This window comes from Eumetopias jubatus, unplaced genomic scaffold (assembly GCF_037043125.1).
Source record: "Eumetopias jubatus isolate StellerSeaLion01/CBP00866 unplaced genomic scaffold, mEumJub1_p1.0 scaffold_4, whole genome shotgun sequence".
Taxonomy (NCBI): Eukaryota; Metazoa; Chordata; class Mammalia; order Carnivora; family Otariidae; genus Eumetopias; species Eumetopias jubatus.
In genome coordinates, this window is record NW_028274810.1 from 96,039,586 (window position 1) to 96,065,839 (window position 26,254).

At 47.4% G+C, this 26,254-nt stretch overlaps 1 protein-coding gene across 1 annotated transcript in view; it reads right to left on the minus strand.

The window, feature by feature from the left end:
• FHAD1 (forkhead associated phosphopeptide binding domain 1) overlaps nucleotides 1–26,254 on the minus strand; it is a 122,225-nt gene that overhangs the window by 75,784 nt on the left and 20,187 nt on the right. The window contains 2 exon segments of the mRNA XM_088022606.1: nucleotides 3,646–3,755; nucleotides 12,797–13,064. Coding sequence (XP_087878732.1) covers nucleotides 3,646–3,755; nucleotides 12,797–13,064 — 378 coding nt within the window.

Consider the following 26,254-nt stretch of genomic DNA (forward strand, 5'->3'; position numbering starts at 1 on the left):
AGAGACAAGAGTTTGGCGAAAATGATATACTTGTATATAGACTCCTGTAATAGGTGTTTATACTTCACAGAAAAGTTCCTTTCCCATGAAATTATACTTTCATGTTGAGAACAACCACCCCATGTGGGAACTTTTGTTGCTAGGGAGTTTATTTATAATATATATTTTTAAAGATTTTATTTATTTATTTGAGAGAGAGAATGAGAGAGAGAGAGAGAGCACATCAGAGGGGATAGGGTCAGAGGGAGAAGCAGACTCCCTGCCGAGCAGGGAGCCCGATGCGGGACTTAATCCCGGGACTCCAGGATCATGACCTGAGCCGAAGGCAGTCGCCTAACCAACTGAGCCACCCAGGCACCCTATTTATAATATTTTTGTTTATAATATTCAGCCTAGCCCAGTGGGGACCCAGGAAAGGTAGTTAGGAAAACGACATTCTATTTGACCACATCCTGCGTATAATGAGGACTATTCTTTAACTTAAAAAACTCAATACATTCTGAAATATTTCTTTTCCCTTTCCTCCCTTCTGGTACTTCCTGCCTCTTTGTGTTATTCATGTAAAAATTTACTCCAGGTAACCGAGTCTGTAAGTAAATGAGGTAAGAGTGGTGATTTATGCACTACTGGGTATTTACCACAAAGATACAAATGTAGGGATCCGAAGGGGTACGTGCACCCCAATGTTTATAGCAGCAAAGTCCACAATAGCCAAACTGTGGAAAGAGCCAAGATGTCCATCGACAGATGAATGGATAAAGAAGAAGTGGTATATATACACAATGGAATATTATGCAGCCATCAAAAGGAACGAGATCTTGCCATTTGCAATGACATGGATGGAACTGGAGGGTGTTATGCTGAGTGAAATAAGTCAATCAGAGAAAGACATGTATCATATGACCTCACCGATATGAGGAATTCTTAATCTCAGGAAACAAACTGAGGGTTGCTGGAGTGGTGGGGGGTGGGAGGGATGGGGTGGCTGGGTGATAGACATTGGGGAGGGTATGTGCTATGGTGAGCGCTGTGAATTGTGCAAGACTGTTGAATCACAGATCTGTACCTCTGAAACAAATAATGCAACATATGTTAAGAAAAAAGAAAAAGAAGAAGATAGCAGGAGGGGAAGAATGAAGGGGAGTAAGTAGGAGGGGGAGACGAACCATGAGAGATGATGGACTGAAAAACAAACTGAGGGTTCTAGAGGGGAGGGGGGTGGGGGATGGGTTAGCCTGGTGATGGGTATTAAAGAGGGCACATTCTGCGTGGAGCACTGGGTGTTATGCACAAACAATGAATCATGGAACACTACATCAAGAACTAATGATGTAATGTATGGTGATTAACATAACAAAAAAATAAAAAAAAAAAGAGTGGTGATTTATTCGTGTGGGCTCATCAACTTTGGGTCAGGGAAAAAATATTCCTGGCTGACTTTACCCACAGGTATAATTAACCCAGTTCTCCATTTCTCCAAAAGAAAGAGCTCTACAGCCAAAGAATTTGTTAGGCTTCCCCACCAAAAAGAAAAAAAAAATTCCCCAAACTTTTCACCAGAAGTCATCAATAAAATGTCCAAAAAAACTGAAAAACAAGTCCCCAGATGTATTTGCAAACGTAGCTACAGAATTTCTGCTTTTAAAGTAGTCCCTGCTCTTCCAACCATTTCCCACTGGTTGGAAGGAGGTAAATGAGTAATTTGTAGGCCAACTCGTTTCCTGGGGAGCTTTACCCAATCAGCCTCAAGACCTTCCAGCTCCCCAACCCATGGAAGGACAGGGTTCCTGTCGTGAGGAAGCTCAGGGTTTTCTCAGAGATTTCGCGCATCTATCACAGAGGGAGAGGATCATGCCTCCTTTTGGAGCACAAACTTTAAATTTATGGGCTTATGTACCTGAGTTTGTCTTTTCCAACACGTGGAAGCCTGTGTGCTATAGAAAGCCAAAATCCGAGGGAAATAGAGGGAAGAGATTGGTGGTAGGGAGTGTTTTGATCTCACTTAAGCTCCTGTATCTGGCCATGCCTGAAGCTAGTGGGCTTCTAAATTTCCAAGAAGATGAGCCAATAAATGCTTATTTTTTTTGCTTAAGCTAATTTGTTTATTGGCACTTGCATTTGAAGGAGTCCTGGAAAGTCAGGGCATAAATGGCTTATAAATAGAAAAAAAAATTATAAATGTGGTTGCATCCTATTTCCAGTTTAAAACTGGGATGGATTGAAAAATGACCACAAATGCTTTGCAGCTTCTGCCATCAAGCAGAATTGACTTCCCCATTCCCTAAGTCGGGGCCGGTCCTGTGTCTTGCTTTGACCAATAAAATAAGGCAGAAGTGATGTGCAGCAATCTCCGGGCAAGTTTTTAAAAGGCTATACGGCTTCTGTTCTGGCCCTCTGGGAAGCCTGGGGCCACTATGCTGTGAAGCAGCCCCAGACGATAAACCATGTGTGAAGAGAGGCCTATCACTCCAGGCATGCTGGCTGAGGTCCCAGACATGGGAATGAGGCCATCCGAGACCACTGGCTGGGCCACGCCACTGGTTGACTATACAGTTGCATGAGCGAAGCCAGGGGACACCAGCAGAAGAACATTCCAGGTCAACCTGTAGATTCTGGGAAGTAATAAATTGCTGTTTTTTTGTTTTTTTGTTTTTTTGTTTTTTTTGAGTAGGCTTCACACCCCACATGGGGCTTGAACTCATGACCCTGAGATCAAGAGTCACATGCTCTACTGACTGAGTCAGCCAGGTGCCCAATAAATTGCCATTTTAAGCCACTAAGTTTTGGGGTGGCTTGTGCACAGCAAGAGAAAACTGGTAACAGCGTCCGAGCCTGGCTTCTCGCCTCACTGCAGTACTTCTCCAAGGTTTGGTCCTGGGACACCTGCCACCTGAAGTCGCAGATTCCCACTCCCAGTCTGGACCCCACGTGGTTCTGCTCCTCACAGACTCAGGGAATTGCTGCAGGCTCAGGCCCCGGTCTTTAAGGAAAGTAAGGTATCGCAGGACTGCTTCTTTTAGGATAATTTCAGGTTGTGTCTATGTAGGGAGAAATCAACCTGGACCCTTCCCAGCATGGCTTGAATTCACCTGCTCTGGCTCCCATTCCCATTTCATTCTAAACCTCTCTGGTTCTTCAACAAACCTCTGTCTTCCCTCAGTCGTCAACTTCATTGCTCACTACTTCCTGCCAGGAAACGTGTTTTCCCCACCACTGTGCTGCCGCTCATGGTCGACCAAGCGGTTACTGTGTGGGAGCCAGGAGCACCAGCTTGCAAATTAACCAGGCTTAGCTTTGAATCCCAGCTTTGCCCCCCACGCTGTGCAACCTTGGGCCAGTTACTGAACCTCTCTGAGCTTCGGCTCCCTCCTCTGTAAAGTGAGGGTGGTAACATTTATTTTGAGGATGGTGAAGATTACTGAGCTAATTGAATGCCAAGGGCCCAGGACACAGTCCAGCACACAGTAGGTACTCAATACTTTGTGCTTGTAGATGTTGTTATTTGGGATAAAATGAGCAGTTACCAAACCTTTGGTTGAATGTCCCGGGAGTAAAAGGTGGTTTCTTGGAAGTAGTAAAAAAAAGAACCACAGAGAACAAGAGACAATCCCTCTGCAGTCTCTCTTGCTGCTGTAGACGCCTCACCTTATCCTGCTGGGCTGGGTCCTGGTCCACATAAATATCCCTGGAAGGTCCTGCCCCGGAAATTCCTTTGACCACTGACTGTTCCGACAGCTCCACAGCATTGGTCCACACTAACGCCAAGATCAACAGAGAGCACACAGGACATTGTGAGTGACCCTGAGGTCTAGAAGGATCTTTTTAGACCACCTTCTTAATTCTTTTCCTGCTGTCATTAAAAATGGTAAAGTGGTGTCTACGTTCATGGCAAAGCAATGAAGAAGGCATTACAGAAGTATCAGAAAGGGAAAGAACTGTCTCCTCCCTCTTCTCCAGGGTTAGCCGTGCTGATTCGCTTTGGTGTGCCCCTTTCTAGGCTTTTTGCTATTCCATGTAAGAGCTGGTGACCTTGGGCAGGTCATTTACTCTCTAAGCCTTGGTTATATAACTTACATGTTACAGTCTCTGTTATAAAGGACACTTTGAGGATTAAATGAAGTAGTAGAGCAGGGTTTGGCAAACTATGGCACTAGGGACAAATCTGGCCTCCCAACTGTTTTTGTAAATAAAGTTTTATTGAAACACATCCACAGTCATTCATTTGCCTATTGTCTATGGCTGCTTTCCAGCTACAAAGGCTAGGTTGAGTAGCTGTGACAGAGACCATATAGCCCACAGAGCCTAAAATATTTGCAGAAAAAGCTTCTCTTTACAGAAGTTTCCTACCCCTGAGCACTATATTAACATTAAACATGAAATGTTAGCGATTTTTATTGCAATTATATCTTAAAAAAAACAAAAGTGGATTTCTATTGCAGAGATTTTTCCCCGGCTTGCTTTTCCACTTGACAATATATCAGAAACATCTTCCTATGTCAATATTTGTAGCTATATGCTATGGTGTGTGTTTTTTTTTTCTATAACTAGAAGTTTGTACCTTTTAATCCCCTTCATTATTTATACTGTGTTCTGTTTTTTTTAAGATTTTATTTTTATTTTTTTAAAAGATTTTAGTTATTTATTTGAAAGATCGAGAGCAAGAGAGAGCGAGCACAAACTGGGGGAGGAAGAGGGAGAGGGAGAGGGAGAAGCAGACTTCCCGCTGAGCAGGGAGCCCCATGGGAGGCTGGATCCCAGGACCCCGGGATTATGACCTGAGCCAAAGGCAGATGCTCAACCGACTGAGCCACCCAGGTACCCCAAGATTTTATTTTTAAGCAATCTCTGCACACAGCTTAGGGCTCAAACCCATGACCCTGAGATCAAGAATTGCAGGCTCCACTGACTGAGCCAGCCAGGCACCCCTATGCTGTATTTTTTTTAATGGTAGTGTTGCAGTCCATCGTACAAATGTGCCAAACATATTTAACTCGGATCCGCTTGATAGACATTCAGGATTTCCTAATTTTTTTTTTTTTTTTTGCTTATTTCCCCACAATATTACAAGGGTTGTTCATGACTTTCAGGAGTCCTGGCATCGTTATGTTTGGAGGTCCCACTCTGTATCACATCAAACACACCATGATCCACTCACATTAACACTGAATACATTTTTTGGGGGGGGTGTACAAACTTTTGAAAAGATTTCTATATTTCTGTTTTTGAGATCATTTGGCTCTAAGCGGCATGTTTTAAATTTCCAACTGACTGATTTCTGGGCAATCATTGCACATTCTTGTCTTCTTGTGAAGTGAGAAATTGAACCAATTGTTTTCGAAGGCTATGAAACATTAATGAATGTTAACATTAACAATTAATGAAGTACACACCGTCACATTTGTGGACATTTACTCAATCATTTATTCCCTTTGATTCCGCATTTTTTATTTATGCATTTCAGAGCCAAAGATTTTCTCCCCTAGGTCTCGACCGTGTTTGTGGACTCTAGAAGCACGAGTGGACATGGTCAAAGGCCTGTGGTGCCTGGCGAATGTGTGGCCTTGCGTGTTGGATGAGTGGCCTCAGCCAAAGTGTTTCCTGGGCACATGGAAGGGAAGGGGCCTGGGCTCCCAACCACCAGATTCTCTGCATCTGCACCAGAACAGGCTGGAATAGGCCTCCTGGTGTAGCTGGACCTTGGGTCACATCCCCTCTCTGGCTAACACCTGCCATCACTTCCCTCTTTTTATAGGGTCTTTTTACAGGGTCTCAGGCCACGTTCCTCCGGGAGCGCACTCTTCAGCCACACTGCCCAACGTCTCCCACTCGTCCTACCCACCACCCACCCTTGCCACACTCACTGTCCCTTCCACCTGTTCCCTCCCCTCTGCACTTTGTGAAGGTCACTTGCCTTTCAGTGCTTGGCTTGAGTGTCACTCCCTCGGGGACACCTTCCTGATCCCCCAACTAAGTCGGGGCCTTATAGTCACGAGCCGATGGGTACTGGGCATCTCTGCTGCCGAGTGTTATGGTTACCATTTTATAGATGTTGTTCTGTGATCCTTTTGTTAATGTCGGTCTCCCCGACTGAATGGTAAGTTCTGTGAGATTGGGGACCATGTCTCAGTTTGTGCCCCTTAAAATGAATTGGCTAATCCCATCTGACAGATGTGTAAACGGGCACAGAGAGAGAAAACCTCTGCCCAAGCTCACAGAGCTGGAAAGAGGCCAAGCCCTCACCTGTCTCCCTTCTGTGATGCGCTCATGGAAAGGGAAAGGTGCTCAGGAGTATTGTCTAAGAACAAAAAGCTCAGGGCCTGGCCCACTCTTAACCAATAACTCACGAAAGGCTTGTTGGCCACCAGTGCCTTCTATAAGTCAATGCTGGGGCTCACAAAGTCCGCTGTGAGGCAGGTGCTATTACAGCCACGTTGAGAAGCCCAGGTGCAGAGAGATGGAGGCCACGCATCTGGTAAGGGGCAGTCAGGTCTGACCCAGTCGGTTTGGCTCCAGAACCGGCGCACACACCTGCAGGTAGGAGGTCCTCCCCGGTGGTGAACACGTGAGTGAGGCTGTGAGTGAGGAATTTAGGAGCTGGTTCACTGTGACAAACACGGCAACGAGGACCAGTTTTGCATGGACTGTGTCCCATGGACTGTCTCCCTTCCTGTTGATTGCCAAGGACTGGATTTGGGATTCACTCGATGGGAGTTTCAGCCACTGCCTGATGAAACCGGTAAAGTGACCAACTGTCCTGGTTTGCCAGGCACTGCGGGGCTTCCTGGGAGGGGGGACTTTCCGTACCAAAGCTGGCAAAGACCCAGGCAAACCAGGACCAGTTGGTCTCCCTAGAAATAGTCGAGAAAAGAAAGCTCCCTACTTACCCACCTACACACCCACTTGGTTTTCTGTGTCCATGCTGGAGGCCAACAGCGCTATGGACAGAAAAGGCTTAGGGAAGAAGTCCTGCTGGGTGTGCTGGCCTCAAAGCTTGGACACAGGTGTGCTCTCACCACCCCTGAGCATGGGCCTCCCATGTTCTGTCAGTATTCTGCATGTGGGGAGCAGGCCCGGGGCCCAAAGCACCAAGATGGCGACTCCCTCTCTCTGTGGAATACTCTTCCTGCTTCCTCCCCAGGAATTCTGGAAGGTGGCTGCCGCTAAGTGTGGGGGGAAGGGCCAGTGCGGAACAGAATAAGGGGCAAGAGAAGGGCTTCCTGGGGAATGTCACTGAGCAGCGCTGTCTTATAGAAAACTGATGGGAGCTACATAAGAGAATTTAAACTCCTCTAGCACTAGTCACATTAAAAAGGTAAAAAGATGAAACTGATTCTGAAATGTATTCTATTTAACCCAGTACATTAAAACATCACCATTTCCACACGTAATCAAGACCAAAAACGATGGAGGTGTTTTACATTTTCTTTTTCCTTTGGGCACCAAGTCTTTGAAATCCAGGGTTCCTTTTATACTTCTAATGCCCCTCAATTTGGAAGCTGCATTTTCAACAGGAAGACTTGATCTGTGTTTGGGCTTCACCAAAACTTACTGTTGGGAAGAAGCAGATTTGCATACTCAAGATGTTCTGGGCATACTTTAAACCTTCCAATAACTGAATCAGGTATCGGTTTTGAAATTTAAATTAATGCAAATTAAACATTTTGTTCCTCTGTCCCATGAGCCGCCTTAGCTCAGCCCCTGTGTGGCTTGTGGCTGCCCCATCAGAAAGCACATGCCTGGAACACTCTCCCCTTTTGTTCTCCTTCTTTACTTGATATCTCCTTTCCTGCCAACATCTATAACTGGATTTTTTTTTTAAAGGAATATGGGAGAAGTGAGATTTTAAAAAAATAATAATTCTATGGCTCGGGCTTTGATTATAACATCCAGCCGAGTTCTGGAGGCCCCTGGGGCACGTTAGTGGCTGTCCCAAGGCCTGTGGCTTATTTTTTCAATATTCGGCAGAGTCTATTTGATGCTCTGTATGTGCAGTTTGTTTACCTTTCAACCTAGGGGCAGTCAGTTGCCCTAATCAGGAGTCCCCACGCCTGGGGTGGCTGGGCGGCATTACATGGACAGGCCACAGTCCAGAGACAGCTCTGACACCTGAGGCTTTCCTAATTAGCAAACTGAAGGCCAGAGATGGGTTTTTATTGGTAAAATTGGTGGCCCATGACCTTGTATGCTCTTTGTTAGAAACAGGCTCCCAGTGGTCAGACGGAGGAAGGAACTGCCTGAGGGTCAGCCGAAGTACTGGGGAGCCCCTCCCTTGTGCTCCCCAGGAGGGACCTGTGTCCAGTCTTGGTTTGGATCTCTGCCATCTGATGCCATCTCTGGGAGTAACTCCAGATGCCCCTGTGACCTTGTTCTGGCTGCCTTGAGTGAGCCTTTTCTACCAGGTGACAGCTGGAGCCCTTAAAGGACAGAGAGCCTGGACTTGATCAAACCTACAGGACAGGCTGAATGAGGCTTGGGACCCCTTTGCTATTGAAGGCATGTTTACTGGAAGTCTGCATGGGGGTAGAATTTATCTGAGACTCGCTTTCCTTATACCCAGGCAGGGAGGTGCTGGAGCAGTTTCCCCCACCGGCCCCAAACATCTTTACTGGCTCCTGTTACATTTCAAAGAGAACCCAAGGGCCATGTGTGACCAAACTGGCTTAACTCAGTTCAAGACAAACCCTCTAGCTGCTGGGTTTGGAGGTCCCAGTGGGGAGAACCCGAGGGAGGGACGGGATGGCTGGGGCAGTGGGTGGCAGGGGTGGGAGACAGAGGTGCTTTAAGAAGTTTCAAGGTACAGGGCGCCTGGGTGGCTCAGTTGGTTAAGCGACTGCCTTCGGCTCAGGTCATGATCCTGGAGTCCCGGGATCGAGTCCCACATCGGGCTCCCTGCTCAGCAGGGAGTCTGCTTCTCCCTCTGACTCTCCTCCCTCTCATGCTGTCTCTCATTCTCTCTCTCTCAAATAAATAAATAAAATCCTTAAAAAAAAAATTAAAAAAAAAAAAAGAAGTTTCAAGGTACAACTATTTGCCAAATGAGAGAAGTTGCTTCACTATTTTAACAACTGTCTGGCTCTCCTGGAACTTATCAGATAATTATCAGTTCTCACCAGGGACAGCATGTGTGTACCTGCATTGTGTCTTTAGGATTTGGACTGCGTGCCTTTCATTGTGTGGTGGCCAGCCTCCAAGATGGCACCAATGGTTCATATCTCCTGGTATTCACACCCTTGGATTGTCCTCTCCAACAGTGGATGGACTTTGCAATGGTCAACTCAGCGGCCATGATGAAATACCATAGACTGGAGCAGCTTAAGCAATGGAATGATATTCCTTACAGCCTGGAGGCTGGGGGTCCAAGATCAAGATGCCATCAGGGTTGGTTTCTCCTGAGGCCTCTCTTCGTGGCTTGTAGATGGCTACTTTCTTTCTGCATCTTCACATGGCCTTTCCTCCATGTGTAGGCATCCCTGGTCAGTCTGTCTGTCTGTCTTTCTCTTCTTATAAGGATCCCTGTGATGTGGCGGCAGGAAGTCTTGTAACACATTGCCTGTGGTGATGTGGAAAGTAGAAAATGTTCCTAACGAACTGGGTGATGGAGCCCAAGCAGAGTACCACCTGACTCCCTTCTGGCACTTACTGTGAATGCGGGAGGGGACAGAAGCTAACGGAAGGACTGTTGAACCACAAGGAGCTGGGACTCAGTTGGGCTTGAAGATCCCCTGCCTCTCCACATGGCAAAAGAAATGCAAGACATAGGTTCTGGGCAAAGGTCAAATCCAGGGCACTCTCAGGAAAACATTCTCCAAAGATGAAGCTGAGTGTAAGACTGTAATATCCTTTGTCAAGAATGCAGAACGATCTGAGCCAGTGTCTCAGAGAATGATCTGGGCAAAGCATGGGGCTTCTAAGAAGTGTCGTCCCTCCCACTCTTGGCAGAAGCCCAGGGCAGAGGAGGGCTTGTGTCAAAGGAATATGTGGGCATGGCTTTTGCCTAGTAGGGTGAACCCCAATAAGGAACACTACCAGTGTGGACTGAGGAAGGCAGAGACCCACAAAAGCAAAAGAAGCCAATGAACCCCACACATCTATAGGCAGGTAGCTGACTATAAAACTATGCAGTTGAAAACATGTGATACCCTTCATGGAAAAGGTAGGAGGACTCAGAGGGCTGATCCAAGGAACCAGAGGACAGAGGCGAGAGCCATGGAGGGTCATTTCTGGGCAAGAATAGGTCTAAGTCTTAAGCAGGGAACTTCCAACATTTTCCTGGCTGGATTTCAGAATTGCTTTGGGCCAAGGACTCCTGTGTGTTTGTTTTTCCCTTTTGAACAGAAGGCGTGTCCACAGCAGTATGCTATGTCTGTCCCACCAGGGTATGTGGGGTGTGTGAGGGACTGATGACCCGTCTCTTTAGTTCAAAGGTCTTCAGATTGCTGGAAATGGTACTTGAGAAGCTGAACTTAAGGAACTACACCTAGTGAACCCCATCTGTACCTGGACTTGATTTAGATGATTCGATTCTGGAATTTAGGCTGATGCTGGAATGGGGTCAGACTTTGGGGGAACTCGGGAAAGGGTGAGGGAGTGGTACAAGGGAGGCGGGGGGTGAATCCTTGAGCACCAAAAGGCAGACTGTGGCAGCCAGCCTCTAAGATAGGGCTGCCAATAACACTTGCCTCCTGGTATTCAGGTCCATGGGCTGTCTTCTCCCAACCTGGACAGAGCTGACTTGTGTAATGACAGAGTAGCTTCGGAGGCTTGTCCTAAGAGATGCTGTAGTTTCCATCTTGCTTTCTTGGATCACTTGCTCAGGAAGAGCCATCTGCTATTCCATGAGCATTCTCCAGCAACTCTCTGGCTAGGTCCCTATGGTGAGGACGTGGGGCCTCCTGCCGACAGCCACGTGAGCGCACCATCTTGGAAGCAGATTCTCCAGCCCCCGTCAAGCCTTCAGAAGACTGCAGTCCTGGCCAACAGCTTACCTGCAACTTAGAAGTGAACCTGAGCCACCCTGCTAAGCTGCTCCCAAATTCCTGACCCACTGAAACTGTATCAGATAATACATGTTTGGGGTTGTGTGTGTGTGTGTGTGTGTGTGTGTGTGTGTGTGTGTGTGTGTGTGTGTGTGTGTGTGTGTTTGCTTTAGGCCACTAAATTTTGGGAGAATTTGTTATGCAGCAATTGATAACTTATATATGTTGCATGTTAATTTTACATCAAAAAGACAAAAACTGTTGAACTCTGGTTACTGTTACATATATTAACATATTAAGGGGGAGGACTACAGATGTGTGCAATTTATTTTGAAACATATCAAAAAAATAAGATGGGCTAATGAATGGGTAGAAGGCTGGTTAGACAGATATGCAATAGAGTATAGCAAGATGGTTTTTTAAAACTATTTTATTTGTTTATTTGACAGAGATAGAGGCAGCCAAAGAGGGAACACAAGCAGGGGGAGTGGGAGAGGGAGAAGCAGGCTTCCCGCCGAGCAGGGTGCCCGATGTGGGGCTCGATCCCAGGACTCTTGGATCATGAAATGAGCCAAAGGCAGGTGGTTAATGACTGAGCCACCCAGGTGCCCCGAATACAGCAAAATGTTAATGATGCAGTTAGGTAGGATGTTGTCTGTCAAATTCTTTTTACTTTGCTGTGTCTGAAAATTTTCATATTTATAAAATATAGGGGGGAAATGGCTGAGTAGTTTCATTTGCTGTTGATGGCACCTAAGGGTTCCTCTGATGATGAAGATGAAGATGAAGATGATATAACTGCATTCCATTTACTCCTCTGTACATTTCACAACAATGGCTGAGAGAGGTGATTAGGTAAACGGTTCTGAGTGACACCAGTGGAGGCTGTGAAGCCACAGAGACGCCTGGGGAACTCCAGGGGGTCTGGGGCTGGATGCAGAGGACAGAGAACGGGATCTTCACATCACAGGCATGGAGGAAACCGGAATCATGCCAGGGACTAAATCAAACCTGCTGGTGAGGCCAAGAGGACAGTGACAGACAGGAAGTCCCCTCCCCAAATGCCACGAGACCTTCCGGGGAAGGAGGTGAGGGAAGGAAACCAGGAAGGCTGGTCCCCAGAGTGACCGGGCTGTGAGTGAGTGACAGCGACAGTGACTGAGATAACCAGCCTTAAATTTGACCGAAAAATGTTAGATTGGACTAGATTGATTATGTCACATCTGGGAGGTAATTTTCCTCCATAAGCCTCAGCCTCCTCTCACCTGTAAAATGATAATAAAATATTTAAAAACCTCCTAAGGCTGTTGTGGCCAAGGGGGATTTCAGGTGCCAATATTTCTGCACATGTGAGTCAAAGCTGTAAGTTTACAGTCCTGCTACACATTCATATATAAGCACACACACACACTGACACACACCCACATCCACACACTCGCCACAGGGACACTGATGGGTGCCAATGTGCACAGCACGAAGTCTGAAGGGATATGCCCCAAAAAGTCAACAGGGGATATTGGGTGATGAGGGTGACAAATGGTCTTTAACTATTTTCTTACGTTCTCTTTATCCCTGATTTTTTTTTTTTAAGTAGGCTCCACCCTGGACTTTGGCCACGTGGGGCTTGAACCCACCACCCTGAGATCAAGACCTGAGCTGAGAGCTCAACCGACGGAACCACCCAGGCAACCCTAACCCCGATTTCCTCACAATTAAATGCATTCTACTTTTAGAATTGGAGAAAATAAGCAAAAATCAAGACCCACTCTTGTGGCTCTAAGCCCATCCCCAAAGCCACCAGGGGAAGCGCGCATGAATACCTTGCTTGATGATGGGAGGCCTGTGAGTGCCATCCACTACAAAGGAGAACATCTTCCCACCAGCACTCACAGGCCGCTTGTGGGAGGCAGGCGGGACCATGGTGGGTCTGGGAAACCCCTGGGACCAGCTCCTCTGCACTGGTGGTGGCCAGATGCCTGGGCGGAAGGGCATCTGTGGTGGTGAGGGTGACTGTTTCGACTGCTGTGTGGCTCGAGGTGGCTGTGGTCTTGGCCAAGGTACCGAACCACTCATCCATGGGAAGGAGACCTGCAGGGGCAGACAAGAGGGTCAGAGGCGGTTCTGATCTGCCGGGGGGTGGTCTCCACTCTTGTCCCAGCCCTATAATTGCTGCCCTAGGGCTCACCTTATAAGTCTCTTCCCCCAGGAAGCCCTCCCAGACTCTCCCCAAGTTTGGGATGGCGGTCCCTACCATGGGTCACATTGCACACTACCGTACCACCATTAATTGGGGGCAGCCTTCATGCCAGGCATCCTGGCAAGAGGTTCACGTGCACTGCCCTATTTAATACACCCAACACTCTTCTGTCACGAGACTGAGGCTGAGCAAGACCTCTTGACTTTCCAAGATCACAGATTTGCCGGTGAACCTCTGAGCTGGCAGAATGTCACCTCTAAAAGAAGAGGGCTTTTTATCTATCTTGCTCACCCCTGTATCCTCAGCACCTAGAATAAGTGCCTGGCACACACAGAGCAGGCCCTCGAATACTGGGTGAAAGAATGAGTGAACAGATCACTGAGATTCACACCCAGCTTTCTAGGACCCCCAGCCCGCTTTCTTTCCATCCACACTGCCCATCTCTTGGGCACTTCTACGCCATCTGTCCTCCGAAGCCGAGAGCTCTGGGGGATGACAGGAATCCCAACTGTCTCATTAACCTTTGAACCTCAATGTCTACCACACCTGATTCTTGGGAGATGCTCTGTAAATATCTACCAAGGGAATGTTTCAGCATCTGACCCGTAGAAGATGTCTGCAGCCACTGTTATCGGGAAGCAAGCCCAACTCCATCTAACCTCGGACAAGCACATAGAGGGGCTGACACCTGGCTTGTGCCTGGGTTTAATGCCTCAGTGGTGGCTTCTCCCTGTGTCTAGAGGTTAAACAATGACACTGGGGCGGGCTGTCATTTATTGCTCTTTCCTTATCCATTCCTCACAATAGCCCTTCAGGTCTCCCGATTCCTACTTTACAGACTGAGGCTTGGTGAGGTTAAGGAATTTACTCAGGCTCAGGTTGTGGTGGGGAGGGAACTGGGATGGAGGTCTGATGACCCCTGTCTCTGTTGCTGTCTCTCAACCCTCACTCCCTTCTCTTGGCAGAAAAAACACACTAAGTTCAAATGTTTGTCAGGACGTATGTAGGGCCACACATCTATTCCCCTTAGCTCACATTTCTCCTTCTGTAGACTGGAGAGAATATGAGCTCAGAGGCACACAGAGAGAAACAGATTCTTCCAAAATATGAGCACCAGCTTGCAGAGCTTCAGTTGGATTTCATTCAACAGGAAGGCTCTCCGGCTCACTCAGGCCCCTGAACCAAGCTTTTAGCTCCAGTCTTTTCCCAGCAAGTCAAGGATCCTGTGCGTTCCCTCTGAAGACTCTTTCTTGGAGCCGGTGAGAACAGTGTTCGGGGGGAAATCAAGCTCCAAGCTCCAACTGCCTGGAGACATCTGGCCCAGCATTCCTAATGTTACTGGCCCACTTTACATCTACTTCTGCAACGGACTTGGCAGGGTGCCGGGAATCTGTTACCTTCTGCGCAGTTTCGAATTTCTCTCCACTGTCAACACCTTAGTCTCTCCGTCTGTGCCTTCCTCCTGTCTTCACTCTCCGCGGCCGACTCCTGCCCTGACTTCTCCATCCACCCTGTCCCTTCCCTTCCCCTCCTCTGGCCTCAGTCACTCCTATAACTTCTCCCGCCAGTTTAATAAATATTCATTGAACGAATGGGCCAAAGGTGACAAAGGGTAAATTCTAGTGTGGTTTACCCCCAGCCTGCTGGAGAGCAAATCTAGAGGTTACTGGCAGGGGCGGGGGAACTCCCTCTCGTGCTGGGGTCCTCAGGTAACCTGCTCACCGCTAACCAACCGCAAGGACGCTAGCAGGAGTGAACACACCGGGGGTCTCCAGTGCTCCACTTCCCTAGCGCTCAGGCCAGAACCCACTCGGGTCTTTTGGGAGATTCCGGGGGAATCCCCCACCCAAGAGCCGAGCTCCTTGTTGTGGGTGGGGCTACACACGCAGCCAATCACATCCCCTGGCCATCGTGATTGGTCCAGTAGTGGGGCATGTGATCCAATCGGAGGACCCGTGGGACCCGTGGCTGGACGCCAGGATCTGGAAGGACCTCCCAGACTCGAGAATGTAGCCCCCCCCATGAGGGAGTGGGGCCCAGGCGCCGAGAGATGGAAGCTGTTGCTGTTTTAATTTGGTAAATCACACATAACATAAAATTTGCCATCTTAAACATTTTTAAGTGCAGGGTTCAGGAGTGTTAAGGCCACTCACATTGCTGGGAAGACAGATCTTCAGAAAGTTTCCATCTTGCAAAACTGAAACGCTGTCCCCATGAAATAACACCTCCCCTTTTCCCCTCCCCCCAGCCCCTGGCACCCACCATTCCACTTTCTGTCTCTATGAATTTGACTCTCTAGGTACCTCAGGTAAGTGGAATCACACAGCATTTGTCTTTTGGTGACTGGCTTATTTCACTGAGCAGCGGGTCCTCAAGGTTCATCCTTGTAGCAGGTGTCAGAATCCCCTTCCTTCTTGTATACATCACATTTTGTTTATCCGTTCAGTGTCAGAGGGCACTTGGGTTGTTTCCACTCTGACTATTGTGACCATGCTGCTGTGAACGTCGACGTGCACGCGGGGAAGCTCGCTTTGAGCCCTGGCTTGGGTGCCCTGAGCTGCTCAGCCCCATGAAGCTAGCTAGAGCCGCACAGAGCCCTAACCGTAGGGTGTCTAAACGGGGAGGAACCAGAGACTCGTGAATGCCGCAAAGACTCCAATCGGCTTTCTGGGTTCAAAAATAAAACTATAAAGCTTTTTGTTTTCTTTCTCAAGCTTGTTGATTGTGGATGGCTTTAGTTGGAAGGTTAAAGTTGATTTTTTCTGGTTTGCCTGCTTGCTCTATAATAGGCAAGGTCAAGGTTTTCTCAGAAATGGCTGCCGGTAACTATACGGAAATAGGCATGGGTAAAGCAAACACAAAAAGACTCACATTAAAAAGCTGGTTCTGGGCTGTGCTCACATTAGAATGTACACAGAGCTTGGGGTCAAGGTCAGTTATCAACAAGTCTGTTTTTAGAAACTTTAGTTTAAAAATACATGCTAATGCTTTCTCTTGTTCTGCCCCTGCCCCCATTCTCTGACCATATGGCATGTTGCATGTTTTTTTGTTTTGTTTTTGAGGGAGCATATGTGATGTTCCTGATTTCTTCCACACTCTCTCTAAAATAGCAGGTTGTCAACCACCTGGATTAACCATGACACACCCACTGCTGAATTTATATCAGCTTGAACAAACATCTGGCAATGATTTACTCAAGAAAACATACTCCATTTTTTTTTCAGATTATCTACTTGTTCTTTGTGTTATCTTTCCAATATTGCTTTTAGCCCTGTAAAAGGTGCAGGCTGAATGGGACACTCTAAAGTAATCAAGGTAGTTTGGATACAGGGTGCCTACAGGACACGCACATTCTGCCAGGAAGCCCTGGAAGCTGGGTAGAAAGTGAAACAGACCTTGCCCTTAGAGAGGCCGTCACAAGCTCTGTTGTTTGTAATTGCCGATACTTCTATGGCCATGAGCCACCATGTCGAGAAGGCACACATGTGCCGGAGACTGTGCTGTGCACTGAACATATGTGTTCTCATCTGATCGCCAGGATAATCTCGGAGGTGGGGAGGCATTTTTAGCCCCATGTTGTGGATTAAGAAACTGAAGCTCAGAGAGGTTAAGTGACTTGCCCAAGGTCCCACAGCCAGGAAGCAGTGTTGCAGTTTGATTCTAACACCATGCTCTCAGAGCTTTGAGGTTATTCAAAGTCATGATTTTATCCCTGCTTTCTATACCCACGAAAAAGTCTTAAATGATCGGTTAGTGAGGAATAGGAGATTTTCTGAGTTATAAGAAAGAAGGTAAAAAAGAAACGGTGCGAAGAACCACATGATGTTGCAAGGGGTACTTGGAAACAGGATTTTCTAGGAACACTGACAACTCTTTTATGGAAGTGTTATTCATATGGCACACGCTGGATGTGACTCAGGACACCAGCCTCCACGCAAGCAGGATGGGGGCATGTGCTCTGTACCAGAGATGTGCTGGAGCCAGCTGCTACCAGCTCATGAGAGCCAGTTGCTGAATGCCCAGGAATTTCTTGAGCTGGTTGAGAGACACAGCCATTAATAAAAATCAAATTACATAAACATATAATTAAATGATATTAGAAACAAAGGTAACAGATAGTTAAAACTCACTCTTCCTCATTATTTTACTATATTTTATTATTATCCATGCTCTTGAGGTTATTTAACTCTACATATGTGTGCGTTACCACTCGTCTCTCTGCATCTCTGTATTCAGTGAGGTCTCACTGGTCGCTTGACATTGGCCTTGATGGAAGTATTTATAGCACAGAAATCACGACATACTGTAAATCAGAGCTTGATCTTTTTTGTTTTGCTGACCGTCTACACTTAAGGAGGTTCTGGTGAAAATGTTAACAATGTAAATTATATAAAAGCATGTTATGTCTAGAGCCATTAAATTATGAGTAGCACGTAAAATTGGTGAAATAGTTCTTGAGGAAGTATTAAAAAACTATTATCTGGTACAGCAAAGAGGTCATTGATAAACACGTGAAGTTCCAACATACATCTTTCTTGTTTCACTTTTGTCTTACTCGTGGATGCAAACAAAGATATCCACCCACGTTCAGGTTGGGAACACACTCTCTTGTCAGTCGTGAAGGTAAGTTGGCTGTGGGTGTGAGCATTCAGCCTGTCAGTGAAAGCGCTCTGTGAGGGTCGATTGGCTATATGCAACTTACGATAAAGAGCAGTGTATATTTTATTATTATTTGTAGAGAATGTGTTACACATTCTCTCCATCAGTAAGCCTTACGCTCTACGTGCATACTTTACTTTTTCCAGAGAGCTGGCTGGTAAACATTTTCCAGTGGAGCATGGCTGTGCCCAGCACCCTGAACTGTGCCTGGGACGTGCTGCGGGTGTCGGCTGGCTGAACTGAATGGGACAACTGGCAGACAGAGCACAAGTAAAGAGGCCTTTGGCTGATTCTGGAGGTGGGGTGGGGAAAATACACCACAAGCCTGGCTCATCTTATAATAGTGGAAAGTAAGGAGGTCCTCCAAAGCCAAGGGTGGAGACCTGTCAAGGGACATGGCAACCAACCTCAAATTGCTCCCAGTGGCCGAGGCTGGAGTTATTTGAGCAGCAAGACAGATAACGTAGTATTAGATCATAACCCAAAGTATACATGGAATATACACAAGTTCATACTGATATAAATACATGATTCAGGAAATACGTAAACAGTGAAGGAGAGACAATCTTCCTTAGAGAAGAGTTCAGCATATGTAGATAGGCCCCCCTCCAGGAGGTAGAGCTTGATTCCCACTGTCTGCTCCTTCCTCCCCTCTCCTTTGGGGTGGGTTATACACATGACCTGCTTCCAAAGACTAGAGTACGGGAGGGGAAAAGTAGTAACTTTCTAGTGGAGAAACCTGGCAAAGACCAGCTTAGCCAAGTGAAGAAGTTAACATCCCCAGGGATGTGATGTGGGTATTGGGTCCCCCCTAATATGTGACAAGGACACTTCACCTTTGTGGCATGTTTTCTGAAAACCATAACCCCAGTCTAATAAGAGAAGAGGATCAGGCAAATCAGATATGAACACAATGCAATCCAATCAGGTATCCTGGAGAATGACCCCTGGTCAGTACTCCTCAAGACTACTGAGGTCATGGAAGACAGACCAAGAAATTGTCCCAGACCAGAGGAGGTTAAGAAGACATAGTGATGAAAGGCAGCATGGTGCCCTGTGTTAGGTCATGGAGCCTGAAGTTCAGTTAATAATCATGGACCAATGTTGGTGTCTTGGTTTGGAAAACTCTACCATGGTAATGTAAAATGGGGAAATGGAGGGAGAGGTATACAAGAACTCTCTGTACTATCATTACAACTTTTATGTAAATCTAGAAATTATTCCAAAATGAAAATGTTATTTCCTGGGGGGGGGGGCGGAGAAAGGCTTTGAGTTACCAGGAGAAAACCCTACAAAACCCTTATGCAACTACTAATGTAGCTTACTCATGGGAGAGTTCTCTGGGACTGCTTCCAGGCCCAGAAGTTTACTAAATAAAGTTTACTAAACTTTACTCTTGTAGCTACACAACTGTAATGACTGGAAGGGGTGAAGGTGGAAAACAGTCACACTGACCACAGCAAGGAGGCTCAACGGGATAGACTAGAAAACACAGACGTTAGCGCCAACAGCCAGCAGGGGGCACTATTTGGCACCCGGGCCAACAGCCTTCCCTACTTCAGCAGCTCCTGGGGTGTTGCACTAACTCCAAGTGGGGTAATAATTCTAAGTTCCCCAGAAAAGGAGAAATTGTGTCCAAGACTTTCAATATGAGAAATCAGGATTATGCAGTTGGAACAGGGACCTGACACATTATATATAATTTTTGGAGCTTCAGAAAGGCGGTCTGTTTGAGGGGTTCATAAGAATCATTCATTTGGATTTTTACCAGCTGGGCTAAAAAGGAGATCTGGCCCATTGAATTTCTCCATTGTCTGTAAGTCTTCTAGCCTAGAGTTTTCCCTTTCTTTTCTTTCTTTCTTTTTTTTTTTTTTTAAGATTTTATTTATTTGAGAGAGACAAGGAAAGCAGGGGAGGGGGGAGAAGCAGAGGGACAAGCAGACTCCCCACTGAGCAGGGAGCCTGACATGAGGCTCATGTCCAGGACCCTGAGATCATGACCTGAGCTGAAGGCAGATGCTTAACTGACTGAGCCACCCAGGCGCCTCCAGTTTTCCCTTTCACCTTCTAACTAGCTTCCTGGTCAGTCCACAAAATGGGAAATAGAGTCTAATGAGAAAAGACCCAGATTTTTGCAAATAGCCTCTTCTACCTCTACATGAGGTCTATTTCAGGTCAGTCTTGCCAGATTGAGAGACTTCCTTAACACTAAGTTAAGAAAAGAGAAGCAGCAAGGTGGTTCTAGTGTGATCATAGAGTGAGCTTCCAGAGGACACCATAAGCAGCCACGGTCGGTCCCTCGGTTCCTGGGCTGGGTTGTTTCGCCTGGATGCTAAGGCTTCACCTGCGCTCTTCCCTCTGCGTCCCCACCCTGCCCTCCGATGTCATCTGGGTGGCCGGTAGACATCTGATGACAACACAGACCTCAAGAGTCCTTTTGTGTGAGTTTTTGCTGAGGACACCTCCTGAGGCGTGTGCTGCCCAGGCCCTACACGCCACTGGCCTCAGAAAATCTCCTCTGACAAGAAACACTTGGCCTCAGGGCGCCTCATCACATCAGCAGGTCCCCACAGGATTCATAAAAGCACACCTATGAGATCAGGTTGGGGATGACAAAGCTTGCCTTGCAAGAGGTTTGTTCTGAAGAGCTCTCTGGTCCATTTGGTCACTGGTCCCTCAAGCCTGGGGACAGGTAAAGCCACATCTTCCCAAGCATGGAATCTATGCAAAGGTGCCATGAAGATGGAAATGCCACCCTTCTCCAGGATGGACCAATAAGCCCCCCAACTCCATGAGCTTCTCATAACACCCATTCACCAGAGGGGAGGAACGAGCTACTCTGCTTCCTTGGGGATCGGCTTGGGGCTTTTCCAATGGAAAAGTGGATTGTTTCTCATTTCCTTCCCTCTTCCCCCAAATTCCTACTCTCAATCCTGTTAGGAAGGTTTAGTTGAGGCAGGGGGAATGCTTCCTAATGTCACGGACATCTGGAGTTTGTTTGTTTGTTTGTTTTGCCTACCCTGCATCCATTTCTCCATCTTCTGGATGGGTACCTTAATTTTTGTGGAGCAGACAGCCTACCCCCCGCCCCACACTTTTGGTCCATGTAATTCTGGTGGGGCTGATCCCTTCTGCTCCAGGGAAGAGACCATGACCCAGGCCTGGCCATCAGAGCATTCCTTGTCCCTGGCCTCAGTGACTGGTTCAGGGATAGGCATGTGGTCCAAGTCAAGCTAATTAAGACATTTCTACTTTTCTTGGAACTGCTAAATTTAGAGGGTGCTGGGGATGCTGGCTGCCACCTCACTACAGGTGAGGCAAGGGACTGCCTGAGATTGTGAAGCTAGATGAAAAAGACAGATTCCTGACCATTGTTTGGGCACCTGGATCCAGCTGGGCCTGAAGTTGGTACTTTTGGTCTTTTCAGTTACATGAGCTCCTCCCGCCCCCCCACCCCCCAACTTAGGCTAGTTTGAGTTGGGTTTCTGACACTTGCAAACAATAAAATTTCCTGGAAAATATGCTTATTGAGACTTCAGCACAAGCAACAGGATGTCGTCAGAATGAGAGGTGTTATGCAGGTTACGATATACTCAAATACAACCCACCAGACTGTAAACAGGCGCCACATTTATCTTTAAACTTGTGAAAATAAAGCAGTGGCCCAGAGAAGAAGTGATTTAAGACCAAGGAACCAACCATAAGACGAGTAGTGAAACATCACATAGAGAAACTCTGAAAAATAAACAGTTCTCTAGCTACAGCGGACTTCAGACTACAAATCCCAAATATCTTTTTGAAAGTTACACCAGGAACAACATTCCAAGTTTTAAAAGAAAACTTTCCAATTGAAGAAACAGTAAAATGTATAATATGCATCTGATGTGTATATTATATATTAACGTCTAGGATATCTATATGTCTCAATGTGATTATATTATGACATGTGCAAATGCATACATATCATGTATCTGTATATTTAGAACCACATATTTCCAGATTTTTCAAACAAGATGTGGTGAAAAGACTGTTCAAATCTATTTTTTCAGCTTGCCTATTTTTTTTCTTATTCCTCAGTTAACCAAGTAAAAGCAATTAAGCAGCACAGTTTCTGGAACACGGGAGGGCTCGAGCTGGGCTAGCTCCTTCTCCCCGTCCTCACCACCATTTTCAGCTCTTCTTTCAGAAAATTAAGTAAAAGAGGAGAGTCGGTGGAGCATGGGGTTATAAACAGAGGTTGGTCAATGTTTCCCGTAGAGCCAGACAGTAGATGTTTCCAGCTTTGTGTGCGGTATGCTCTGCCCAGCTAATTCTGCCGCCATAGCAGGACAGCAGACTTAGCCACACCGACGTGAACAGGATGGCTGGTTTCCCATAAAACTTTATTTACAGAAACAAGTGATGGCCTGGATTTGGCCTGTGGGCTGTAGTTTGCCAATCTCTGGTTAGGAGCGTGGGATTCAGCATTACACAGAGTCAGGTGCTGCTCCCTCTTTGTCCCTGACCATATGTGTGACCCTGACGAATGTGTTCCCTTTGTGCCTCATCTGAAAAATCAGGATGGTCACAGCTACTTCTTAGTTGGTGAGAAGTGAATGAGATAGTGCATATACCACGCTTAGAGTACTTCCTGGTACATAGTACGTGCACACTGAATGTAGCCATCAGACATTATCATCCGCAGCAAAGAGGAAAAAGAAAGGGCGTGGCTGGATTTGCCCAGGAGCTGCGGCAATATCCAGGTAAAAAGTTAGTGGAGGCAAATAAGGGAGCCAATAAGTGCAATTGCATTTTCTTCTGCTATTGGTGAATTTCGTTTTTACTGCCATGATATATCCTCCCCATCAGCAGGTGCAATTACAGGCTGGCCTGGGGCCCCCAGGACATGCCTTGACCGCCCTGCAGTGAAGGACCTGCCTGAGCTCTTGCAGCACCATGGGGCTCCAGGTGCCCCGCTGTTAGGAAAGGCCTCTAGACCCGTAGGGACTCAGGAGAGCAGCCTTTCAATCCCAGTGCTGGCTGTAACCAATACATAACCTTGAGGAAGTCGCAGGAAATCTTTGAGCACCATTTACACAATGATAGGGTGGTCCCAGTGACCTCTACAGAAATTCTGAAGGGAGAAGGGGAACCTGTGATTAATGAGTATCTCCTTGGCAGAAACTGGAAACAAAAGCTTAGAGAGATGACATAAGTTGTAGCTGGAATTTGAACTTGGGTCTATCGAACTCCAAAGTGCTTGCTTTCTTCACTGTATCTGCAGAGCTTCCCCATCACAGCGGCAAGCAGCAAGGGGTGCAGGGCTGATAGAGGTGCTCTTTGTGTCAGGTAGGATGTCGTGACGTTGCAGGAAGGATGGAGGAGGTATCCAGGTCACACGGGACAGTGTGGCTGGACTGGGAACAGGGCCGAGCAGCCAAAGGGAAGGGTAGTCATGTTTACCACTGTGGGGCCCCCCACTGGCCCCTGTGGGCAAGGGTAGCCCAGAGCCCGATCTGGGGTGGTTGCTGATGGGGCCATGCACGGGGCAAGGAAAACCGCTGCCAAGGGCTGTCAACCCATTCATGAAACAACTGTACCTATCACTTGGGGCGTCTGGCTTCCTTTCTTCCTTCGGCACATTTCCCTTAGACTTGCCATATTTCAGAACAGAGAAAGACACGATTTATAGATTTGGGCAAGGTGGGTTTCCTTGCCCCTCTGCTTGATCAGAATACCATTACCATGAATAGGACAGCTTGTTTCCACACCTCCCTTCCCAGAGATCAGAAAGCACCCCAAAAGGCAACCACAGACAAAACCCACAGTATAGCAAGCACGTCCGGCTGTGTGACCTCAATTGCCCATGCCTCGTGCTGAGGCAGAGACTCTGTGATTACTTAACTGCTTTTGGGGGGGCATTGCAAATGCCCCTGCAGCTCATGTCCTGCCTAGCTGGAGTGGGAGGGTGGCGCCCTCCACATGGACTCTGATGGGAATGGTGACTCTGGAGTTGTGCAACATGGCGGCCCTACATTAGACTTTGGCAAAAGAGCTATGAGTTACAAAGCATGTTCCCGGACATATCCCCGGGGGCAGGTGCCAATGTATTTTGTCAACCAAGAGGGGTTTTGGGGGTATTTTTTCATCTTGGATGTTATCCCACAGGTAATTTATATGGACATGTATCCATCTGCTGGCTGGGGAGGTTTTGGGGGTCCTTCCTGTCCTGTCTAACTCCCAGAGGAGGCATCCTCGCTGCTAACATGCTTATTTGCTTGGTTCTAAAGCTGAGAGTTACCATGACCTTGTCAGAGGGGCTGGACGCCAGGCCAAGCGATTTCCATACATTACGCACTTGGTGCCACAGTAACTTCATGCGGTAGGGGCCGGTAGTGCCCCGAGTTTACAGCAGTGGGAACCAAGCTGTGAGAGTGGGGTGACTTGTGCACGAGCCCGCAGCATAAGCGCAGCACTGGGACGGCTCGAGGCAGCCTGACCAGGACACGCACTCCCCGCACCGTGACATCTGCTAATACATGTGGCTCCCCGACCTCCCACCACCCTCCACCCCCCATCCCCAAGAAAAGGGGGTCACATCCCTTCTGATTGGTATGGTCACCACAAAGCCTGAAACAAATGTTTTCATTTGGGAACTCTTTGTCAGGGAGAGAATAGCTCTGGTCATGCCCATCCCTTTTGATTCCCTCTTTCCTTCCTTCCTACCGCCCTGCCTTCCTTCCGTCCGTCCTACCTCCCCTCCTTCCAGCCCATAAGGCTACCCTCACTCAGGCCCTGCAGAGGACCCCTCCATTACTAAGAGCTCAGAGGATGCTTGCATGAAAGTCTCTCAATCTAGGGATGCCCTGAGCAGAGAGCGCTTTGGGAGGATGGAGGAAGGGAGAGCCCGCGGCGAAAGGTGGCTCCCTGGGAAAGCCCAGGCTGCTACAAGCACCCTGGGCACAGGCCTGCAGAACATTTGTGCAGCTGACTGCCGTCACTTGACGGAATGAAGCGGACGCAAATGCTTATAGAAATAAGAATGAAAAAGATGTGTGTATATTCAAGTGCCCACAGAAGTGTGCTTTGCTCTCTTTGAAAACCAGTCGGGGACACTACCCTGGCTAGCATTAGATTAAATGGTTTTCTTCCCTCTGTTCCCCACAAGTGGGGACAGAGATGAATTCTGCATTGACCAGCTATGTGATGCTGGGGAAATCACTTAACTGCTCTGAGTTTTGGATTCTTTGTCTGTAAGATGGGGATCATGAGAGAACCCACCTCGTAGGTTGTTGTGAGTGTTAAATAAGGGAGAGCAGGCAAATTGCTTAGCACAGTGTCGTTCATATCTGGAACTCCAGCTACTCCACTGATTTCTCTTTTTACCAAGGGTCCTCTCCTTCTGTAGTCAAGATCTGAGGTCGTCATCATTGTTTCTTATACTTATCTCATATCAGAAACACCTCGTAAAATGAAGTACCCCTTCCATACTTAGACACCTGTGTGCATGACATCCTTATTCACAACAGCCAGAAGGTGGGCACAGCCATCGATGGATCAACGGCTCAGCGAAATGTGGTGTAGACCCACGACGGAATACTACTCAGCTCAAAAGCATCCCCTTACTCAAAAAGGAAGGGGATTCTGACACCTGCTACAACATGGACGCACCTCGAGGACACGATACTACGTAAGTGGAGCGAGACAGTCACAAAGGGACAAACACTGTTAGATTCCACTTACACGAGGTGCCCGGAGCGGTCAAATTCAGAGAGACAGAAAGAATGGTGGCTGGGGCAGAAGGAGGAGGGAGTTTTTATTTAATGGGCACCGAGTTTCAGTTTGGGAAGATGAACAGAGTTCTGGAGACCCTGCCGTAGAACCATGCGAATGGAATGGCATGGAACTCTATACTTAAAAACAGTTACGATGGTGAATGTTTTCAGTATTTGGCCACAATCTTAAAATTGAAAATTAAAAACAAACAAAAAAACCTAAGTACCTCCAAGGTTGTTTTTTTTTTTTTTTAAAGATTTTATTTATTTATTTGACAGAGAGAGAGACACACAGTGAGAGAGAGAACACAAGCAGGGGGAGTGGGAGAGGGAGAAGCAGGCTTCCCGCCCATCAGGGAGCCCGATGCGGGGCTCGATCCCAGGACCCCGGGATCATGACCTGAGCCAAAGGCGACGTTTAACTGACTGAGCCACCCAGGCGCCCCCCTCCAAGGTTTTTTGGGGAGTAACAGAAATGGATGGAAATATTCTGAAAGGTTGTGGTGATGTCTAAATCCGTAAACATACAAAAATGGGGGGGCGCCTGCGTAGCTCAGTTGGTTAGGCTTCTGCCTTCTGCTCAGGTCATGATCTCGGGGTCCTGGGATCGAGCCCCACATCGGGCTTCTTGTTCAGCTCTCCCTCTTCCCCTGCTTGTGCTCTCTCTC